The sequence below is a fragment of the Silene latifolia genome, chromosome 1 (genome assembly GCF_048544455.1).
Source record: "Silene latifolia isolate original U9 population chromosome 1, ASM4854445v1, whole genome shotgun sequence".
NCBI classification, from domain to species: Eukaryota; Viridiplantae; Streptophyta; class Magnoliopsida; order Caryophyllales; family Caryophyllaceae; genus Silene; species Silene latifolia.
Genome location: NC_133526.1, coordinates 890,311 through 912,741, shown reverse-complemented (window position 1 = coordinate 912,741; position 22,431 = coordinate 890,311). Strand labels below are relative to the sequence as shown.

General features: G+C 42.3%; 2 protein-coding genes across 2 annotated transcripts; both read left to right on the top strand.

Annotated features, from left to right (window-relative positions):
- Positions 1-5,276: 5,276 nt before the first annotated feature.
- LOC141598719 (putative F-box/kelch-repeat protein At1g12870) lies at positions 5,277-6,565 on the top strand. The gene is made up of 2 exons (XM_074418839.1): positions 5,277-5,873; positions 6,464-6,565. Exons 1-2 carry the CDS (start codon positions 5,277-5,279, stop codon positions 6,563-6,565), a joined length of 699 nt encoding a protein of 232 aa, XP_074274940.1.
- Positions 6,566-15,475: 8,910 nt separating this feature from the next.
- LOC141591746 (transcription factor MTB3-like) lies at positions 15,476-20,703 on the top strand. Its single transcript, XM_074412189.1, has 2 exons — positions 15,476-17,226; positions 20,573-20,703. Exon 1 carries the CDS (start codon positions 15,846-15,848, stop codon positions 17,196-17,198), a length of 1,353 nt encoding a protein of 450 aa, XP_074268290.1. The 5' UTR covers positions 15,476-15,845; the 3' UTR covers positions 17,199-17,226; positions 20,573-20,703.
- The last annotated feature ends 1,728 nt before the right edge of the window (positions 20,704-22,431 follow it).

The window sequence follows — 22,431 nt, the reverse complement described above, 5'->3', positions numbered from 1 at the left end:
GGATGGTGTCAAGGGATACCGTATCTGGTCTCCATCTGAGGGTAGGGTTATTTTGAGTAGAAATGTTGTCTTTGATGAAAATTGTATGGTTAATCTTACTGTGAAGTCTTATATGTTGTCAGATAGTAGTAGTAGTGTTGATAAACAGGTGGAGCAGCAAGACACTCTTGATGAGAGTGTACCCCAGGAAGAAGATCAACCACTACAGTCCGAATCCGAATCTGTTCCATCAGATTCTTCATTACCAGTTCCGAATTAGCAGAGTTTGGCCCGTGAGCGGTCAATCAGGCCTAATTTTGGGAAGCCTCCGAATAGATTTGGTTTTGAAGAAATGGTGGGTTATGCACTTCAGGTTGCTGAGGAGGTGGATCCTGACTTACATGAGCCATCCACTTTCAAAGAAGCAGCTACATGCTCTGAATCTGCCCAATGTCTTGCTGCCATGGGAGATGAGATGGAGTCCCTTCAAAAGAATCAGACCTGGGAATTATCCAAGAAGCCTCAAGGGAGAAAGTTTGTTACTTGTAAATGGGTCTTCAAGAAGAAAGAGGGAGAGACTGCTGCTGAGGGTATAAGGTATAAAGCTCGATTAGTAGCTCGTGGGTTCAGTCAGAAAGAGGGGGTAGACTACAATGAAATATTTTCGCCAGTGGTCAGACATACTTCCATCAGAGTGTTACTAGCAATAGTTGCACATCAGGATTTAGAACTCGAACAGCTAGATGTGAAGACAACTTTTCTACATGGAGAGTTGGAAGAAGAGATATACATGACTTAGCCACACGGTTTCCAGATTCCGGGTAAAGAAGACTATGTTTGCAAGCTGAAGAAGTCCTTATATGGGCTAAAACAGTCTCCGAGGCAGTGGTATAAAAGGTTTGACAGCTATATGTTGGAGATTGGCTACAATAGGAGTCCGTATGATTGTTGTGTTTATTACAACAAGCTGAAGAATGAGTCTTTCATTTATCTGATCCTATATGTAGACGATATGTTGATAGCTGCAGAGAGCAAGTCTGATGTTCAGAAATTGAAGGGTCTTCTCGGTCTTTGAATTTGAGATGAAAGATTTGGGTGCGCAAGAAAAATTCGGGAATGGAGATCTACGGGGGATAGGAGCAAGAAAAAGCTTTTCTTATCTCGGAAAGGCTATATTCGGGAAGGTGCTAGCAAGGTTTGGCATGTCTCTTTTGCTAAATCCATAGATACTCCTAGTGCATCGAATGCACATCTGTCTGTTGCTTTCTCACCCAAGTCGGTGAAGAAAGGAGTACATGTCCCGAGTTCCGTACTCTAGTGCAGTGGGTAGTTTGATGTATGCTATGGTCCGCACTAGACTGATTTTAGCATCAGTCGGTGTGGTGAGCCGGTTTATGGGTGATCCAGGTAAAGAGCACTCGACAAGTCCGTGAAGAGAATTTTTCGGTACCTTAAGGGTACATCGATGTTGGTCTCATTTATGGAGGTGATAGAGAGTGCCTTGTGTCGTGGTACTCGATTTCGATTATGCGGGGAGATGTTGACAAAGCAGACGATCCATGATGGTTATGTTTTCACTCTTGGTGGTTCGATCGTCGGTTGGAAGGCTACATTGCACCTACGATTACTTTGTCTACTACTGAAGCAGAGTATATGGCGTTGACCGCAGCAGCTAAAGAGGGAATCTGGTTAAAAGGGCTGGTCAGTGATTTGGGTCTACATCAGGAGCAAGCTATTGTATTTTGTGACAGTCTTAGTGTAATATGCTTGGCTAAAGATCAAGTCCATCATGAGAGGACTAAGCATATAGATGTGAGATATCACTTTCTGAGAAATGAGAAGAGGATTAAGGTGAACAAAGTGGGTACTGCTGATAACCCAGCTGACATGTTCACTAAGCCAGTTCCGCATAGCAAGTTCCAACATTGTTTGGACTTGCTAAATATCCGCAGTCTGTAATTGTCCTCTTGGGGGCAATATCTGAGGGGGAAGAGAGAAGAGCTTTCTGGTACATCTGGCATTTATGGGAATGCATCTGGTACATCTGTCTGTTTGTGAGAGAATTCAAGTCAAGGTGGAGATTTGTTGGGTTTATGCCTTGATTCTGTTAACCGCCGCTTCGAATAACTATGCGGGGGAACTTGAACGGTATCCGTATCTGTTATTGGGCTAGGTCTGTCTTGGGCCTTTATTAGGTCATTCTGTATTAGGTCTTAGAGAGTATTATATAAACTCTCTAAGCCTCTACCTAGCAGTTATGCATGCTTATCATACCGTCTGAATCTGTAATCTGAAAACTCCTCACATATCAATAAAACTCTCTCCCTTCTGCCCTGTGGACGTAGCTAACACACAACACACCGTTAGTGAACCACGTAAATCTGTGCGTTTTGTCTTTATTGTTTTATTTGTTCTTTCTTGCTTCTGTTACAACAGTCTTCTCATAATATTAACATAGTGTGTTAAAAAAAAACTACATGGGAAATGTGTAGGCAACAGAAGGATTTAGTTGAACAAAAACTTGATATCCGTTCTTGAACCATGTTCTAATGATATTAAAACTTATTTGGTACGTAATTGTCTCACTTGATATAAAAACCAAACATTTTTAGTTTTTAATTCGAATTTAGAGGATCTTAGTAATTTTTTTTTATAACTCTGTTTTTGTAAAAAAAAAAAAAAAAAAAAAAATACAATATAGTTAAAAGGCTACTTAAAACATCTAATTTTAATTCACATGTCATTTTTATAGTATTGGTTAATATTAAGGCTACATCAGACTTATTTATTAAAATTATTCATAAAATTTACTAATATTTTTTGATGGAAATCATAATACCGATCATGATTTAAATTATAAAAATGAATTAAAAATTTACTCTCATCATTTAAATCGTACAATTTATCCATCTAACTCTTCATTAACCATAGAGATAGTAGTTAAAAGGTCTTATATGTAGTAAATAAAAAGTCTAATAATTTGGATTATAAAGTTACTAATAATATTTTTTAGTGGAAACCATAAGATCATGTACTAAATTACAAAAATAAATTAAGAATTTACTCTCATTATTAAATTTAAATCGTAAAATTTATCCATATAATTCCTCATTAGTAATAAAGATAGTAGCTAAAAGGTCTTATATGTGGTAAATGAAAAATCCAATATATCTTGGATTATAAAGCTTCACAATTTCTCATATTGTTACTTTTGATTTATTTCAAAACCATCTTAAATATTGTAATTAGCACACTTACGAAAAAGTGAAAAATAAGGTGTATATGTGCATGTGATTCAAACGTTCATTGTCTTCTTAAAAGTACTCCATATTTCTATCTTTTAAGATTTTAAAATTTTAAACGTTAAATAAGTTGTATAGTTAGTTTTGTAATTAAAATGATGCTTATTTAATTTTAATTTTAATTTTAACTATCTCAATTTGCAGATTATTGATTGTGAGGAGGCTATTAAAAAGTAGAGATTACAGGTTTGGATCTAAATGTGAAAAACGAAAACATAATTTTTACTCTTTTAGTTGGCTTACAAAGTATCACCATTCATCATCGGCGAGATTCTATATTTTACATGTATATTTTTGATAAAAAGTATAGATTTTGAGGAAAAGTTAAATTAATAGTATCCATTTAACTTTCTTAAAAAAACCTATCAGATATGTAACCGCGATCTTGGAGTGCTTTGTTTATCGACCTAACGACGCAGCCGTTTTTAGCTTAATTATTTATGACGTACATCATAAATATATAAAAATAACAAATTTGTAAAAATTTAAACAAACATTTATAGTTATAAAATTAGCTACATTAAATTGTTGACTACAAAATATTCATGAATAATATTAACATGTATTAAAATGTATGGAAATAAAATTCAAATTAAAACTTCTATCTATATTACAAATGTAAAAGAACTAAATATTTACAAATGTTTGGTTTATAGCTTATTCACGATTAAAAAAATATTTTATATTTTAGTTAAAGATGGACGTCAACAAAAGCAAATAAATGGAACAAATAGAACAAGTCGCGATTTTCGCGGGTACAAAACTAGTATAATATAAAAAGGCAAGCCTAAATATTAGCTTTCAACATTCACCTTTAAGACTATTAGAGCATGACACATCGTCATTATTATTTAAAAAAATTGAAAAAATCATAACATTAAACACTAATTAAATCACAATAAATATTAGTATTTGTTTTTTATTTGTTAAGAAAAATTAAAGTTAAAATTAAAGACAATATATCTCATATTAAACACAAATATAATTCTCACCATAATCTTTCAAAATAATGCTAACCATTCAATCTACCTTGAATTATTGTTCACAAATAAAAATATAAAAAAATCTATTTTGAATTTTTTTTAGGTTGAATTAATTACATAGCTAAACAAAATTGAAGACAATAACAATAATAACAATAATCGTGAGAAAACACTAAGAGCATCTCCAACGGTCAGCTAAAATGCATTGTAGCTTGGTTTGTCATATCGATTTTTAAAGCTACTCGACTTTCCGGCAACGTACCGCTTTAATGGCAAACTACAATATATGTAGCTTGTATGGGTCCCACATACTTGCTTTCATCCAATTAGAATTTACCTTTTATTTTTTTTCTAAAGGAAGCATGTAGCTTGGTAGAGCTACCATGCTTGCAAGCTACATCTCACTTTTCCATCTCCAATGGCAAGCTACATGCTTATTGAAGATGCTCTAATAAACGTAACATTGAAGATGCTCTAATAAACGTAACAATATTCGTGGCAAAATATTAATAATCCACGACAAACGTTTAGTAAATTGTAGAAAATATATATTGATAATATATTGACAATATATTATGGTAGTACAAGTATAGATTGATAAAAAAAAAATCTTACGAGTCCTTTTTGTCAATATGGCTCAGTGCGACCGCAAATCCGGGATTGTGTAACACCACCAACGTGACAATACAGCTAACCCCGTGAATTTCACGGGTAATAGAACTAGTTTATTCTAACAAGTTGCTTATAAATTACGCATTCGTGATACAACTCTACTCAAACAGTGACTACTTTCACTTCCTTCAGCTCCTCTTACAACTCCCTTCCTTCTTCACTTCATTTCTCCCTTTTACGACTCATTGTTGGCATACAGAATAAAACCAGGTAGGTAGCTTTAGATGATCTAATAATAAAGTTATTGTTGTTATTCCTTCCTTTATTATTTAATAAAGCTTCATCCCTACCTCACTTCCTTGTCCATTATTTTACAAGTCAGTTTTAAAGATGAGAAATAATGGAAAACAAAGATTCAAACAGTGGTAACGGGAAACAAGTGATGATGATTTCGCAACAAAGCAACCTCTCTGATGAATTGATTTTTGAGGAAATACTTACAAGATTCCCCGTCAAATCAATTCTTCGATTTAAGTCAGTTTCCAAACAATGGTATTCTACGCTTTCTTCTTCTCATTTTACCAAAGCCCACCTTAAGAAATCTCCCTTTTCACACCCTTGTGCCAACTTGATTATAATCGAGACCGCTTGTTCCACTGATTACCTTTTGTCTTATCATGATGAGGTTGAAGTTGATGAAATTTCTCAAAATTTTCAAGATTATTTGGTTAAACCCACCTACATGCCTTGGCTTGAGGAGGGTAATTTTCAATTTGAACTTCTTGGATCCTGCAATGGGTTGGTTTGTATAGCCTCAAGAGAAGGTGAATACTTCCTTTTATGGAACCCGGCTACCCGTAAGCTAAACAAGTATGCTTCTCCTGCTCTAGATGTGTTTTTAAACCGTTTTGACAAATTCATCTTAAAATTTTTCGTAACTTCTGGATTTGGGCATGTATCCTCTGCCGATGATTACAAATTTGTTGGAATTTTGAAGGTAATTGACGAGAACTACTCAGAAAGTTTGTTTGCTCTTATCTTCTCGCTTGTGAATAGTGTGCAAAAGAGATAATGGCCTTGTGGAGTTGAATGAAGAGAGTATGTTCTTGCAGAAAGTCGGTTATTTTGCCACCTAACAAAAATGATCTGACCCAAATGTTTATTGTCGCAAATTGATTATTAGTCACAATAATTTAATAATAGCTGACCTGAATCTGACCTGACACAAGCTAACCCGGCCCGACCCAACCCAAAGGCAACAAACCCAAAATAACCCGACCTAAAATTGACCCAATCCAAACACGCTTAATTGCAGGGTGGGGATGATCTATTAAAAATATCTAACTTTTATAATTTTTGTAAATACGTAGCTAACGATATTTACCGCGTAAAACATGCATTGTCGAACGTGAAAAAGCAAAGTGGTAGAGTGGGGTTGAATGGAGGAAGTAATAAACTAAAAAAGATACAAAGTAACAAACTGAATGGGCTGATACTCCTGGGCTCTGGCACGTCCAAAAACATAAAATTGGCTCACCCCTTGCACTTAAGCAGCTTGCAGTATGAATGATTGAGCAACTCTTGCAGTGGGTTGGCACCCATATGGGCCAAAGCATTGCACATCCCACAACCCATGAACCCATCGTGCCATCGTGCTTGGATCGTGCCAAGGCGAAATCTCATAAATAAGGCACGACACGTTAGGACACGACCATTACATCACTTTCGCGTCCCCGTGTGGTGCCAATTGTATTCTCACACACGATGGACCAACAACAGTTTTACAATACATAGCAGTAAGTCACTCTTGAGACGACACTATCCATTTTAAGCTTAATGCAGATTAAGTATAAATCATCTATTTATATAAGAATGTATTTGATGGGGCATATTCTGCACCGCTGACCAAAGTCAACACACTGAGCAAGGTCAAAGATATCCACAGCAAGTCAACGACTTAGACTGTCTAGCCGATGCATCCCATCGGCCGCCTAGCTGACGTCTCGGCGACAACCCGGTACCGGGACACATACCCAGCGTACTCATATCCAAGACCCTCTCGACTGCCATAGGTTCATCGGCCGAGGGTAGAACGGTCTTTCCACCTGATAAGCCACTTGGCCACTTGGCCACTACGTGACAAAAGGTGAAAGCCTATAAATACTCCTCAACCTTCTTTGAGGAAAGGATCTCTCTCTCACAACTGAACCTAAATACACTATTCATCTGGTAACATCTCTCTTATCTCTCTACAATACATTCCTAGCCAATTAGCATACAACTTATACCTCTAAGTTCACTGACTTGGGCGTCGGAGTGGGTACGCTTGGCACAAAGCCAAGCCCTCGCCGTTCATCGTTGCGGGGAGGCCGAGGGAGACGATAGAAGCACGAAGGGTCTAACCCAAGACGTTATTCTACAAGCCACGGGTGGCAACGATACTTGCTCTGGAATTATACCCGGAACAATTGGCGCCGTCTGTGGGAAAAGACACTAGAAGCTAGTCACATTCATTCCCAAACAAAAAAATAATAGTAAAAACCCACCCAAAAAGCTAAGAAAATGTCGAAACAACAAGATGCAGTCGTAACCGACGAAACCGCATTTTACCAAGATGATACTTTCAACAATTCTCGAGTCGTACATGCCCTCCACCGGCGGTGTAATCCAACCCGAGTTCGGGATGCCATCAATACCCGACACGCCGCCTGCACCAACCAGGTCACCATCATGGGACATGTGGTTGACATAGCAAGGTCAAGATGCTCCTAGACCTAATTAGTAATACGCCCGCTCACACTGTCACGTCGACAAGAGCGGCGGAAACTGTCCGGGAGACCAGGGCCCAAAATATGACTCCGAGAAATTTGAACGGAGCACTAGGAGAAGCCGACCAGTCAAGACGCGGGGAGCCCAAAGTGGGCGCGGTAGACCTAAGTCCTTCCCGCACTCGGGGGAGGACAGCGTCCCCGCCACACGAACGAGGCTCACCCCGAAGAAGCCGAGGAGGAGTCCGACTCGCAGAGTTGGAGAAGAAGCCCGAGTCGAAGAAGGAGCCCCTCCCGTCACGGAGGAAGGAGCCAGGTTAGGGACGCAAGAAGCCGATCGCCGCGTGTCGTTCGACACATGGTTAGGCAGCCCCTCAACGCCTACGTCTTAGAAGTCCCGGTGCCGAACAAGCTCAAGCTACCACCACCGTCGTACAAGGGAGATGGTGATCCGATCGACCACGCCGAGGCTTTCGAGTCTTACATGTCGGTATGGGGAGCGGCCCGATGAGGTCCGGTGCCGAATTTTCCCAACAACTTTGCATGGGATGGCTCGAGAGCCGGTACAAAGGACTTCTGACGGCTCGGTGTATTATTACGCCGACTTGAAGGGCGCTTTCCTAGCCCAAGACTCTCGCAACAAGAGAAGGGCCGTAGAGACATCGACCTCCCGACTATCGACGAGGGGGGCGAGTCTCTCCGGAGCTATGTGAAGAGGTTTGATGGAAAAGTCCAAGAGATTCGAGAAATTAATCCCGAGCTGGCAGCCTTCGATCGATGAAGGGCCTCCCACGGGGAGCCTTAAAAACGAGCTCATCAAGAGCGGAGGCCCAGGCCCGGACGCCGCGCGAAAGTTGGCCGACCAGGCCATCAAGGTGGAAGACTACCACAAAACCTGGGAAGATCCCCGCGAAGCCGAGCACTCCGAAAAGAAGAGTCAGGCAGGACCCGGGACGAAGGACGCCGCGACAACAACGGCTCGCGGTCCGAAGGAAGACGCCGCGAGAATAACAGATCACGGTCGGACAGATCCGACCGGAAACAAGACTCGGCGGGCGCCGGTGGAATCAGAACGTACCACCGAGGCGGTATAGTGAAAAAACCCTCTCATCGCATCGCCGCCGAAGTCTTCGCCCGAGCAAAAACGAGGGCCGAAGTGGGAGAGACCCCAAGCCAAAAAGTGACGGTGACACGAGCCAAGATCGTGAGTACCACGGCCACACCGCCATTTAACCAACGATCGCCGCCATCTGAAGAATGCCATAGAGGAGCTGATCCGGAAGGGAAGCCTCGGCAAGTACGTTGCAAAAGGCCAAAAGACCGACGCCGGCGGTTCAGATAGGAAGTCCGTCTTCGAGCGAATTGGCGTGATACATGTTGTCATCGGGGGCAACGAAAACGGAGGGTCCGCTCATGGGCACAAGCGGCACCTAAACGAGCTATACCAGGCCATCAACTTTGTGCCCAACTCAAGGATCCCCTCTGCAAGCATCCCCGATATGACTATCGGAAGAAAGGACTACGAAGGGGTCATCGCCCCTCACGCCGACCCGCTTGTAGTCAATTTGGACATATCCAACCACCTGGTCAAGAGGTGCCTGATTGACACAGGTGCATACACGAATATCATGTTTAGGGAGTGCTTTCTCGGCCTTGGCCTGAAGATCAAGGACTTAAGCCCCCGCACCAACCCCTATGCGCCTTCTGGGGCGGCCCGGTGCCGCTGGGATCAATTAGACTCCGGTGACGTTCGCGAAAAGAACGCGGCTAAAAACATCCTAGCCGAGTTCATCGTCATGGACGGCTCGTCCGCCTACAACGTTCTCATAGGCCGAGTCACCCTGAGCGAGGCCGACGCAGTAATGTCCATCCGGCCCTAACGCTCGATGTATGTCTCGGACCGGGGGAAGCGATAAGCTCGTCTCCAAAGACGAGAAGGATGAGGTGGTCAACGTCCGGATAGCTGCCCGAGGTTGCAACATGCAATCCCTCAAAGAGGCGAAGAAGTCCGAAAAAGGAAAAAGCCCGTCCTTACAACAATGGGGGCGACCTCATGGATACGACTAGTGGCGATTGGGGGATGTGCTGTGATGAGCCGTTAGGGCATTGGTAATCTCGTAAAATTTATGTAGTCGCGGAGGTGTCCGAAATAGTCGTGGACACCCCGACGCATGTTTTTCTTTTTACCTAGTAAAAAAAAAAAAAAAAAAAAAAAAAACCATCCAAGCCTTTCATCAAAGCAGAATTTTGCCATCGATTATCTATCAAGAAAAAGTACGCCGCTCACACCGTCATACCGACAAGAGCGGCAGTCTCCATCAAGAAACTAGCGCCGTCGCAGTCACCCCAAGTAGTAGACGCCACGGCAGTCACCCCAAGAGGTTTGATGCCGTCGTAGTCACTCCAAGTGGTAGACGCCACGTAACACGCTACCGAGAAACAGACGCCGGCTCACACTGTCATACCGACAAGAGCGGCGGTCTCCATCAAGAAACTAGCGCCGTCGCAGTCACCCCAAGTAGTAGACGCCACGGCAGTCACCCCAAGAGGTTTGATGCCGTCGCAGATCTACTCCAAGTGGTAGACGCCACGTAACACGCTATCGAGAAATGTACGCCGCTCACACCGTCATACCGACAAGAGCGCGGTCTCCATCAAGAAACTAGCGCCGTCGCAATCACCCCAAGTAGTAGACGCCACGGCAGCCACCCCAAGAGGTTTGACGCCGTCGCAGTCACTCCAAGTGGTAGACGCCACGTAACACGCTATCAAGAAACAGACGCGGCTCACACCGTCATACCGACAAGAGCGATCTCCATCAAGAAACTAGCGCCGTCGCAGTCACCCCAAGTAGTAGACGCCACAGCGATAGCCACCCCAAGAGGTTTGATGCCGTCGCAGATCACTCCAAGTGGTAGACGCCACGTAACACGCTATCGAGAAATGGACGCCGGCTCACACTGTCATACCGACAAGAGCGGCAGTCTCCATCAAGAAACTAGCGCCGTCGCAGTCACCCCAAGTAGTAGACGCCACGGCAGACACCCCAAGAGGTTTGATGCCGTCGCCATCACCCAAGTGGTAGACGCCACGTAACACGCTATCAAGAAATGACGCCGCTCACACCGTCATACCGACAAGAGCGGCGGTCTCCACAAGAAACTAGCGCCCTCACACCGTCGCACCGATAAGAGCGGCAACCACCCGCAAGGCGGATACCACGACGAACGGCCGTCGCACACTACGTTCGCAAAAGCAAAAGTGTCTTGGAAGCATTGAGACACAGTCGAGATACACACTTTAAGACGGCCGGCCAGTCAAGACGAAACGAAAAGAGCGCTCAATTAGGAAAACGGAGAACTCGACAAAGATGAGATAAAGACCTCGGCCAGGCCGAAGGCGAAAGGAACGAACTATTATTAGAAGATAAGTTACAAGAATTACAAGTGAAAGAATACAGACGACGGCCGTCCCCACAGGGTTAAGCCGAAATATAATCTACCAAGGCTGTACAAAAAGAGGCAAAAAAAAAAAAAAAAAAAAAAAAAAAAAAAAAAAAAACTAGCATTATGTTCAGGAACCGAGAGATAGCGGAGAGGAAGGGCTGAGTAATTGACCCCGGAAAAGTCTGGCGGCACTGTGTAAACTTGTTCTCATCAAGCAAAGACATGGTAGCATGTGAGGAGTCGAAACAGTCTCTGTAAACTTGTTCTCATCAAGCCGCATCTTCTTTGGCGGGCAACCCAGTTGACTTTTCTAGCGGCCTCGGCCTTGGCCTCGGCATCCTCATTTTGCCCTCATCCTTTCGGCTTCTTCCTTGGCTACTCTAGCCCTCTCAAAGAAGAGTCGCTTTCTCCACGGCCGCCTCCCTCTCCATCTTCGCCTTCACCGCCTCCCTGGCCCTCTCCGCCGCGGCATCCACCTTAGCCTGGAGCTTGTCATCAAGCAGCACGTCGAACCTGCCCCACGGGAAGGAACCATCAAGAGGGAAAATCTCCCCGATAACTTCCCTAGCAAACATCTTCGGCCAAATCCGAACTCGGCGCACAAGACACTTGGGAAGCGTGGTCGGTTTGCGCATCTCGATGTCCGCCTCCTTTTGCTTGATGATGGCATCTCTCGCCCGAACCACCTCCGCCCGAGCCTTAAATAGGTCCCGGGACTCGTTCCTCCGCTTGAGGTAGAGGTCGGCGCGCCCCCGAGCAAGCTCACATTTCCTCCGCAGATTCGCAGCCTTCGGTAGCGCGGCCTCGGCTTTAGCCCTCTCGGCCGAGGACCTCCTTTTCGGCGTCCTCCCCGAGTTTCTCTCTCGCCGAGAGCGCCTTCTCGCCTTCTCCCCTAAGCCTCTCGCTCGTTGAGGAGATCCGCTTCGCCGATGCAGCCACCGCTTTGTGGCATTACGCTCATGAACGGCCCGAGCCACGGCCTTCTCTTGCTCCCGAGACGAGCGGCGGTAGCCACGTTCCACCTCGCCGGCTCCCTAATAAGCTTCGTGCCCTCCTCTATAAGCTCGGAGACGGAAGCCTTCTGGGATGAAGGGACGACGGTGGCAATTTGGCCACTAGCCTTGTGGGCCGGGAGACGAAAGCCGTCCGAGATGAAGGGTTGACGGTGGTGCATTGCTCACCAACCCGTGCGAGAGGATCCCACCGCCGCCGCCCAACGCCACAAGCCGGATAGGTACCATGCTTGGGCTTCTTGGCCGGAGGAGGCACTTCCTTGCCCGCGGTAGAAGCTGTCCTTTTCCTCCTACAGATAAGAGGAGGTCCCTCCGCATCGTAGTCCCCCTCATCGGAATTTCAACAACCTCCACCTTCTTAGGGAGGGGACGGAGCCGAAACCGGCGCTACTTTCCGCGTCCGACGCACCACACCGGTAACAACCCTCGCTCGCGCCTCCTCCTTGCCCAAGACCTTTAGCCGCTGCTCCATAAGATCATTCGACGACATCCCGCTGGTCATGGGCGGAGCCTTGGGATGCAAATTAGCAACGGTTTTATCTTTGTGTAGCCCCATTCTCCGAAGAAGATCCTCAGGTAGTTCCGGTCCAAAGTGGTCTACGAAAGAAACAAAGCAAAAGTCAAGTAGAAGAAGTGAATCGAAGTTCGAAAATCAAGAAACATTGAGAGCGGCGGAGGGCCTCACACCGACCCCACTCACCCCGTGCTAGGGCCGGTATGAGGCCGACATAGCAGAGCGGCTCATCCCGAAGAATGATCTCGCGTTGGGGGAATCCATCTTTTCGGCATCCCACGCTTGTCCACCTCAAAGAGCCTCATTGCCAGCCTCTCATCCTCCGTAAGAGGGACCCTGCTAGCATCCATTTTAAGATGCTTCCGAGTGACCCATCTGTCATGCTCCGCCCTAGTCTCACACCGCAGATTAACCCGGTCTTTGGAAGGAACGGGGCAGGCGCGGATAGTCATTCGGCACTTTGACATACACCCACCGACCTTGCCAGCCCTTGCAAGAAGAAGGTTTGTCAGCAGAGACATAACCCTGCTCCGTTTGTACACTGTACCACCCAACACGCCGAGAGTGACGGCTTGAGATGATGGAGTCGGCGGAATAAATTCACCGTCGGAGCCTCTCCCTTAAAAAGACAAAGCCAGACAAAACCAATTATGGTCCTCATGGCAGCGGGTGCGGTTGGGCAAACAGAACGTTCATGGCTCTAATTATGGCCACAACGCACCCGTTCACGTGAAACCGAAGCCCGAACTCCAAATGCCGCAGTACACGCCAAGTCTGACCCGGCGGAGGGCAAAGATACGACCCGACCCTCCTTAGGGATAACAATTTCGTATCCCCTACCCAAGAAAAAATGATCCTCGAAAAGTTTCCAGGAACAACGGCAAGCTTACGAGACCAAGCACGATCAAGACAGATCTTACAGACATAGCCGTGATCCATGATGTCTTGTCTCCCTCACTAGGGCGGGACCTTTCCACTTCATCACCAAAATCATCACCAAAGTCGCCACAGAATCGAGTCCTCCCATTCCTCAAGAATTTGAGGATCAACTTCGGGAGAGGAGACCTAGGGCCCCCGACGCAGTTTACTAGGTCCAAAGATCGCGAGAAGACATGTTCACAACAAATTACTAACAAGAAAAAAAATAAAAGTTCGCTTGTTTACCTTAAAGAAAAACACTCGCCGGGTCAAAAACTCCGAAGATCAAGAAGAAGAAAACCCTTGAAAGTTTGGAGAGATGAAGATTTTAGAGAAAAATTTTCGAAAATAAAATGGAGGCCAAAATCACTAATAACTTCCCTATTTATAGAGAAAAGCCCATGAAGAAGGACCAATCGTGGCACTGACCCATGAAGTGTCAACCAATCGAACACACACGTGTCAAGCATGCAACCGCGGAATGTCAATCGTCGCAACAGTTGAATGTCAATCAATGCAACAGTGACCAAGCGTCTTCAACAAGCCTATTCACATCTCTCGCGATCGTTCATTTCAAGCAAATTTCGGGTATCTACTCTCACGGCCACCGATCAACCAAGTCATGGAGCACGGGCCGGGGCAATCAAAGTCAACCTAAGACTCTCTCATGGTCTCGCCAACGTCATGTTCCTTTTCCACATCGGATACCCTTTACGCATCCATGTGGAGGGGGGATATGGTATATGGTGCGGCCTAACAAGAGCCACGCCGGTACACAAGAAGACACCGATACAGGAAATTTGCGGAAGTTTGTGCAGGGAATATATGCTCAAGATACATCGGAGCCCATACCACGGCATAGACTACGCTTGGGGCAAATTGATGGGGCATATTCCGCACCGCCGACCAAAGTCAACACACCGAGCAAGGTCAAAGATATCCACAAAGAAGTCAACGACTTAGATATCTAGCCGATGCATCCCATCGGCCGGCTAGCTGGCGTCTCTCGGCGACAACCCGCCAACCGGACACATACCCGCGTACTCATATCCAAGACCCTCGCCGGCCCGCCATAGGTTCATCGGCCGAGGGTAGAACGGTCTTTCCACCTGATAAGCCACTTGGCCACTTGGCCACTACGTGACAAAAGGTGAAAGCCTATAAATACTCCTCAACCTTCTTTGAGGAAAGGATCTCTCTCTCACAACTGAACCTAAATACACTATTCATCTGGTAACATCTCTCTTATCTCTCTACAATACATTCCTAGCCAATTAGCATACAACTTATACCTCTAAGTTCACCGACTCAAGGCGTCGGAGTGGGTGACGCTGCAGCACAAAGCCAAGCCCTCGATTCGTTCATCGTTGCGGGGAGGCCGAGGGAGACGATAGAAGACGAAGGTCTAACCCAAGACGTTATTCTACAAAGCACCGTGGCAAGAACGATCTTCTGCTTCGGAATTATACCCTAACAAAGATTAAAAAAAACAATATATTTATTGTAAATACATAAATAATAGGATATTTAATTTGTTTTAAAATTAAAACGGATAATACCGGCCGTGATAATTTAGGAGAGTCGATAAGGTGGTACGGGAGTTTGTGTTGGGAGTATATCGTGATGATGATGTGAACGTATCTCAGCAGACGTTCAAAAGTCATAAAAATGACACGTAAACTTTATGTTTAAGAATCACATGATGCATACCTTATGCCTTCACTCATTGTTCCCCACTCCCTTCTTCCACACATGCACCTCGTGTTTTATTTACTTTTGTCTCTTCAATTAAATAATCAATAATAATTCTCCCATTTTATCCAACCAACATTACTCAAGTTTCAATCATCATAATTAAATAAAATAAAAACTCCTTATTTCATCAATAAACACTTCTTAATTACACCCTTTAATTCCTCAATCAAGGTAATTAATTGTATTATTTTAGTCTATTTCTCTTGGGATTAATATATGCTTACCTTTGCTTAATATTTAGTTGGTTTTTTATATGTTATGCAATAATTAGAAGGAACCCATATGAAATATTTGTGATTTTTACATTTTTTAGAGGTTAACTGAGAAATTAGAGTTGCCAAATTGATAATTAGCAAAAAAAAGTGGAGATTTTTGTGATTTTTAGAGGTTATTTGAGAAATTAGAGGTGCCCAAATTAATAATTAGCAAAAAAGTAGAGATTTTTATGATTAATGAAGTAATTAGGTGGATTTTGGAGGTAATTAGAGTAACTAGAGGTACCCAAATTGATAATTTGCAAAAAAGTTGTGAAATTTTTGGTGGGTTAGTGTGAAAATGACTGAAAATTGTATGTTGAATGAAGAAGATAAGGCTATGGTGGAAAGTGTGATAGGAGTTGAAGCATTTAATTACTTGAATTCAACATCTTGTGATAATGATGCATGTTTATTGGGTTTAAATAATCATTTAGGTGAAAAAAGTATGAATTTGCAACAAAAACTTTGCCAAATTGTTGATAATTCTAGTTGGAATTATGCAATTTTTTGGCAAATTGGTAGGTGTAAGGATGGTAAGGAAGTATTGAATTGGGGTGATGGGCATTGCCGGGATTCGAACTCGGTTCGAGTTGGGGATAATGGGAATTGTAGATTAGATGAAGGCATTAAGAAAAGGGTTCTTGAAAGATTGCATGCTTGTTTTGGGGGATCAAAAAATGGTAACTTTGTTGGGAAATTGGATAATGTGTCTAATGTGGAGATGTTGTATCTTACATCCATGTATTTTACGTTCCGGTTAGACTCGTCTTTAGGTCCGGCCAAATCGTTTGGTAGTGGTAGGCCAATTTGGGTTTCAGATAATATAGGTTGTTTAGATGAGTATGTTTCGCGAGGGTATTTGGCCAAGGCGGCTGGATTTCAAACGGTTTTATTTGTGCCTGTGAGAACTGGAGTTTTAGAGTTTGGTTCTGTGGTTAATGTTGCAGAAGATCGGAATTTGATCCAAATGGTAAAAACTATATTTGGTGAAGCACAGTCTTTGGAGGCGAGTAAGTCGCATACTAAAATTTTCGGGCTTGAACTTAGCCTTGGTGATGATAGTAGTAAGAGGAAGTTTACGGAGATCAATTTTGGGGGTTTGGGAGCGGAAACCCATGTTGTACGCTCAGAACAGCCTATAGAAGAACCGGAGGTTCAGAAAGGCGAGTGTAAACCGAAAAAGAGAGGTAGGAAACCTGGGAATGGGAGAGAAGAGGCAATGAACCATGTTGTGGCAGAACGTCAGAGGCGTGAGAAGCTTAACCAACGGTTTTATGCATTGAGATCGGTTGTCCCGAGAATTTCTAAGATGGACAAAGCCTCTCTCCTTGGAGATGCTATTTCTTATATAACCGAGATGCAAACAAAGTTGAAGGTGCTTGAAGCTGAAAAGGAGACCCGAAAGCAATTGAGTATCCCTGATATTGATTTTCAGGGAAGGGAAAATGATGCACTGGTGAACGTCAGTTTTCCGCTGGATAACCACCCGGTTGCTAGAGTCGTAAGGGCAATTAGGGAACAAGAAACTATAGGTTCCGATGCTAAAGTTTCCGTGATAGGCGATGAGATTGTTCATACATTCACCATCAAACCGAAGTATGGCGGGGCTGAAAACTTGAAAGAAAAGCTTCTGGCTGCTCTTTCCAAATAACATTGCCGAAAGCTCTTATTCGTGATAGGTAATGCTTCTTATCGTCGTTATCACCTCTGCCGTGTTATGTATATGTTGTTTAAAATGTTATGATTTTACTCAAATTTGTTTTGAAATAAAGCATGTAGAATCAGTTCCTAATTCCTGTGTAACTGAGAATGAACTAGTATTAGCTTTGGTTTAAAGATGCAGTTTTTCGTTTCTATATTGGATTTTGCAAGATAGGTTTTCGGGACAATATTATGTATTCCATATAACTTTTCATTCCTAAGGGACTCGTTTCTCGGGAGTGAAAATGATAGAATAAAGCAAAATGACTCCTTAGATTGACATCAATTTTTTTTTTTTTTTTTTTTTTTTTTTTTGATGACGAGGGGGTTGAATCCCTCCGGGCCCATGCATTCCCGCACCACCACATGGACCATGTAAGCCATCCCTTCGGGGGCTGCAGTGGCCAAGTGATCATCGCCCTAGCTCGTAGTCGAACCCCTTGGCATCAATTGTTTGGTGCAGTTCTTGCTAAAACTTTTTATTGTGTTTCCGGGGAAATAGTCAATATGTGTTCTTAGCAACCCTATCCTCATGTTGCTCTCGAGCCAACCGGATCAGGCTAACCCGCTAAACGCCAAAGCATAATCGCCGAGGCATCTCTCTTATTTCCGGCTAGCTCGACCAAGCAAACCTCATTACTTTGTACTTCACCTAAGTCCCGGCTAAAAGCTATCTTAATCGATGATATTAAGTATGAACTTAAACCTACTAACCGCGCTCCTCCTTTTTATGACTTTTCACCATCGTACTAATATTCATTATAACCGTATTTTTAGCTGTTGGGTGTGCTGTGTGTTAATGCCATTAACGTCATTATTTTTCCTCGGTATGTCCTGACCGTTTCACTTGTCGACTCCTATATAAGGAGGTACTCTCTGGTCTTCAAAACACACAAAAAAACATCTTCATCGTCTCTCTCGCTTGTCGACTCCCATATATTAGAGCTTGTAAGTTTCTTCATTGTGTGTTGTATGATGATGGGATTGGCTCAAAGAAGAGGGTGTTTTATGATGAAAATAATGTTCATTATTATTCTTATCTTAAGGTCTGATCAAATTGAAGCAATGAGGCTGTTTAAGGGAGAGCCATTAGTTAGACTCTGTTTGGTAAAACTAAGCGAAAAAGTCGCACTGAAACCGAAAAGGCACTAAAAACGAAAAAGTACTCGAAACCTCAAAAGGAATCGATAAGAATAAAAATTAGGAATCGATAAAGAATCGATTATACAAAAAGATGTTTGGCAAACTAACTCAAAAGGTAACTGATTTTGATGAAATGACGTAAAAGGATATGATAATTATTTAACAATATAGATTTAAAGGGTAAAACCGGAAAATTAAACCAAATCAGGTACCTGAAATCTCAAATGCTACTCTAGGTAGCATTTCATTTCAGGTAGCTTATTTGGTTAAATAAGCTACTTTGACCAAATCAGGTACCTGAAATGCCTTGCCAAACGGAGCCTTAGTCAGCAATTCTCCCTTGTGACAGTCACAATTTACGACGGGCAAATGTGACCACTTTTTTATAAAATGTAACAAGTCAAGTACTGTTTATAAAATGTCACTTGTAAAAAAATGGTCACATTTTTTCATAAAATGGTGACATATAGCTCGTCGCAAATGTGAATAGTGTTTGTGACCGAATAGTACCCGTCACAAATGAGAATTGGTGTTAGTTAGGGGGCTGTGGCCGTTAAAGGGAGAACCATTGGTTAGGGGACCGTGGCCGTTAAAGGGAGAACCACTAGTTAGGGGACCGGGGCCGAAGGTAGAACCAAATGTTAGGGGACCGGTACCACCTTCAGTCCCAAACCCATGCACCTACATCCCAAGCCAAGGATGTTAGACGATGTCGCAGTATATATAGAAATATAAGTTTAAGACCCGTGTAAAGTTGCACGGATATACATAATACCGTATAAATAAATGTTTAAGATTTGTAATTACAAAATAAGGAACAGTGGTGTTGTCACTTGTCAATGAAGTTGTCCTGCAATTGGTGCCTAATGGTTCTAATTTATCTCCTCTATTATTTACCAGGATGATGCCTGTGTGTTCCACAATATTTAATCCTAACCCTTTATATTAAGATAAGATGTTTATGTGTAAGTAAGTTGTTTAATTAGTAACACTACATAGTTTTTCGAGGCTGTTTTAGATTTTGGGGTTGTAAAAGGTCATCGAAAAACAAGTAAATTACCCATTTAATTGTAAAACAAGTAAAAACACACGAAAAAATTACCCATTTAATTATAAAAATTATGGTGAAAATTAAATTTAAAAAGTACAAACCACGGATAGACATTGAAATTCAAAGTCCGTGATCGGACATTCAAATCCAACGTCAACCATGATGTTTTATGGGCTTGGGTTGCATATGGACCGGGCTCATGTTAAATTTTTGGCCCACATACAAGTCGGTTCCGGGTTTGGAACACGCTAGTGGGTCGAATACTTAAAATGTCTTGTCCATACCCGCTTATTTAGTGGAATGGGTCGGGCCAATGAATGGGACTACCCATGAACAACTTTAATCCCGATCGAGTAAACCTCCTTGCTTTGTACTTAGCCTAAGTACTAGCTAAGAGCATATCTTAATCGATGTTATTAAGGAGTCAAGATTCTCTTCATTTCCTAAAAAAAAAATGGATGATTCATTTCCTTTAAACGGTCCACTCTCGGTATGAATTTAAATAAACCTACTAAAACGTGCTCCCTTTTTATACGACTTTTTTTGTGTTTTACCTACCATAGTGTAAAAGTTTGTAACCGCACGCGTATGTAACTTTGAACAATTCAAGTACCCTCCTTTACTAATCGTCAAATCTCTCATAATAGTCCTCTTAACTAATAGTCCTATTAAAAGTCCAGTCCGTCTCTAAGTCTCATTATAGACGGACACTCCTATAGCTATAGACGGATAGTGTCTCTTTTACAAATTAAAGTGGGTCCTACCCACTTGCACTACACACTTTAATTTATGAGAGGGACACTATCCGTCTATAGCTATAGACGGATAATGTCCGTCTATAATGAGAATTTGTGTTAAAAGTCACACCCTTCATTCTTTTCTTTGCATATTACAAATCTCATGCATTAATGCATTATATATGCTTCTTCGTTTCTCCATTATTTGTACAAACTATTATATTTTCGATTATTAACTTAATTAACGTAAACGATAATAATTACCGTTTCAAGCACAATAAACTGACCCTTTCTTTCTACAAGAAAAGTGTGTGTGATGATGGGATTGGCTCAAAGAAGAGGGTATTTTAGTCCAAGTTTTATGATGGCAATAATGTTTCTTATCGTCATAAGGTTTGATCAAATTGAAGCAATGAGGCCATTAAAGGAAGAACAACAATGGTTATCATCGTTAGCCACATCAGTTAAGGGACCGGTACCGCCTTCAAGCCCAAACCCATGCACCAACATCCCAAAGAGTCGTGGAAAGCGGTAATTGTGCCTTGGCGGAGATGCACTTTTTCGGTCGCACGAGGCCTGTGAATAGAGCCCTGGCCACCGTGTTTCCTTAGTATTTTTATTCGTAGAGTTGGTGTCTCTCTTGCTAATATGAGTAAGTACAATCACTACAATGTAAAATGGTTGGTTATGTAATAAAAATTCCACGATAATTGGAAGTCATTTATATTCACAAAATTACTAGTAGTAAATATGCATAGTGGGTTACTTTTAACTTTCAAACAAAATTGATCTATCTTGCAATCAGTGACATGACATAGTTAGAATTTTTCGTTAGGGGACGAAAAATCTCAGCGGAGGTGAACTGGTAATGCCACAAAGTAAACCACGGAAAAAATAGAAAATTTTAACTAAAAAATTCGAAATTTTCAACGTTCAGCGGGGGCGACCGTCCCTGCTAGTCCCATAAATTCGCCACAGCTTTGAATCGACATATGCAATATGGTAAGAATGAAACTTGTATACTTGTATATCATCCATTATGTCTTTTTTAAATAGAAGAATAATTTCATTAATAGAACGTCATACGACACTTATAAAGAATAATTATAATCCAAAACGAATTTATTAGAAACAAAAAAAAAATAACTTTTTCTTGTAAACTAGGGATCTCAAACCATGATCTGACAATTCGGCTCGGTCTCGTATCGCTATCTTCATGCAGCTTTTGATGAGGGGATCCTTCGTATGATAAATTGTAAAAGGAGAAATACCTCTTACTAGTTCCATAGATCGTTGACAAATGACTTGTATCCATAGAAGTAATGTGCGACGAACCATCAACAAATTACTCTTGTCTATATTTTGATTGAAACTAAATCAAGGATTAACTGGAAAAACCCCGAAATAAAGGACATAAAAAACTGAAAAACGATTCTCCCAAAAAGAGAGACTTTTATTGATTAGATGACAAATACGCATATTATTAATTGAAAGATGAAACAATTTTGGGGCTTACCATCGATTAATTATCGATGGGAGCCCCGAGTTTGAAACCTTTTAGACCGATCCTATTATACTTCATTTCAACTCACTTTTGTTGAATTGAGTTAAATTCAATTTTTCAACATAGCCGGTGGCTTCAATTTACCTCTCTCATTCGAAAAGATGAAATAAGTTGGTCCTACCCTAAATGATCAACCTAGTTTTCTTACCTAATAAAAAAAAACATAATTTTATTCATTTCAAATAAGTTGGTCCTACCCTAAATGATCAACATAATTCGATTCAATTTAATTTAAATCGATTTAGTTTAGCAAATTACAACCAAACAAATTCGTGTCTAATAATCAAATTCAATTGGTCTTGCCCTCTTGTATTAGATTAACAAAGCGTCTTGCTTGTGACGGGCTAATCCCGTCACAAGCTGAAGACCTCTCACAAAAAGGTGAGAGGGGACAAGGTGGGGCACCCCCCATGTGCTTCCCACTCACCTCTCATGGGTATTTTGTGAGAGAAAACGGTATCCGTTACAAGCTTGTGACAGATATCGCCCGTCTTCAATGAGATTTTGTGTTAGATTAAAGCATCTCATAAATTACGACATCCTTTTATTTTCAATTTACTTTAACACAAAATTTCATTGAAGACGGACGATATCAGTCACAAGCTTGTGACGGATACCGTTTCCTTTCACAAAATGCCCATTAAAAGGTGAGTGGGAAGCACATAAGAGATGCCCCAGCTTATCTCCT

Excerpts from the sequence above, each read along its gene's own strand:
- LOC141598719 (XM_074418839.1), top strand. The coding sequence starts at position 5,277 with ATGGAAAACAAAGATTCAAACAGTGGTAACGGGAAACAAGTGATGATG. Across the intron at positions 5,874-6,463 it reads AATTTGTTGGAATTTTGAAG|TGGGTTGGCACCCATATGGG; the intron begins GTAATTGACGAG and ends CAACTCTTGCAG.
- LOC141591746 (XM_074412189.1), top strand. The coding sequence starts at position 15,846 with ATGACTGAAAATTGTATGTTGAATGAAGAAGATAAGGCTATGGTGGAA.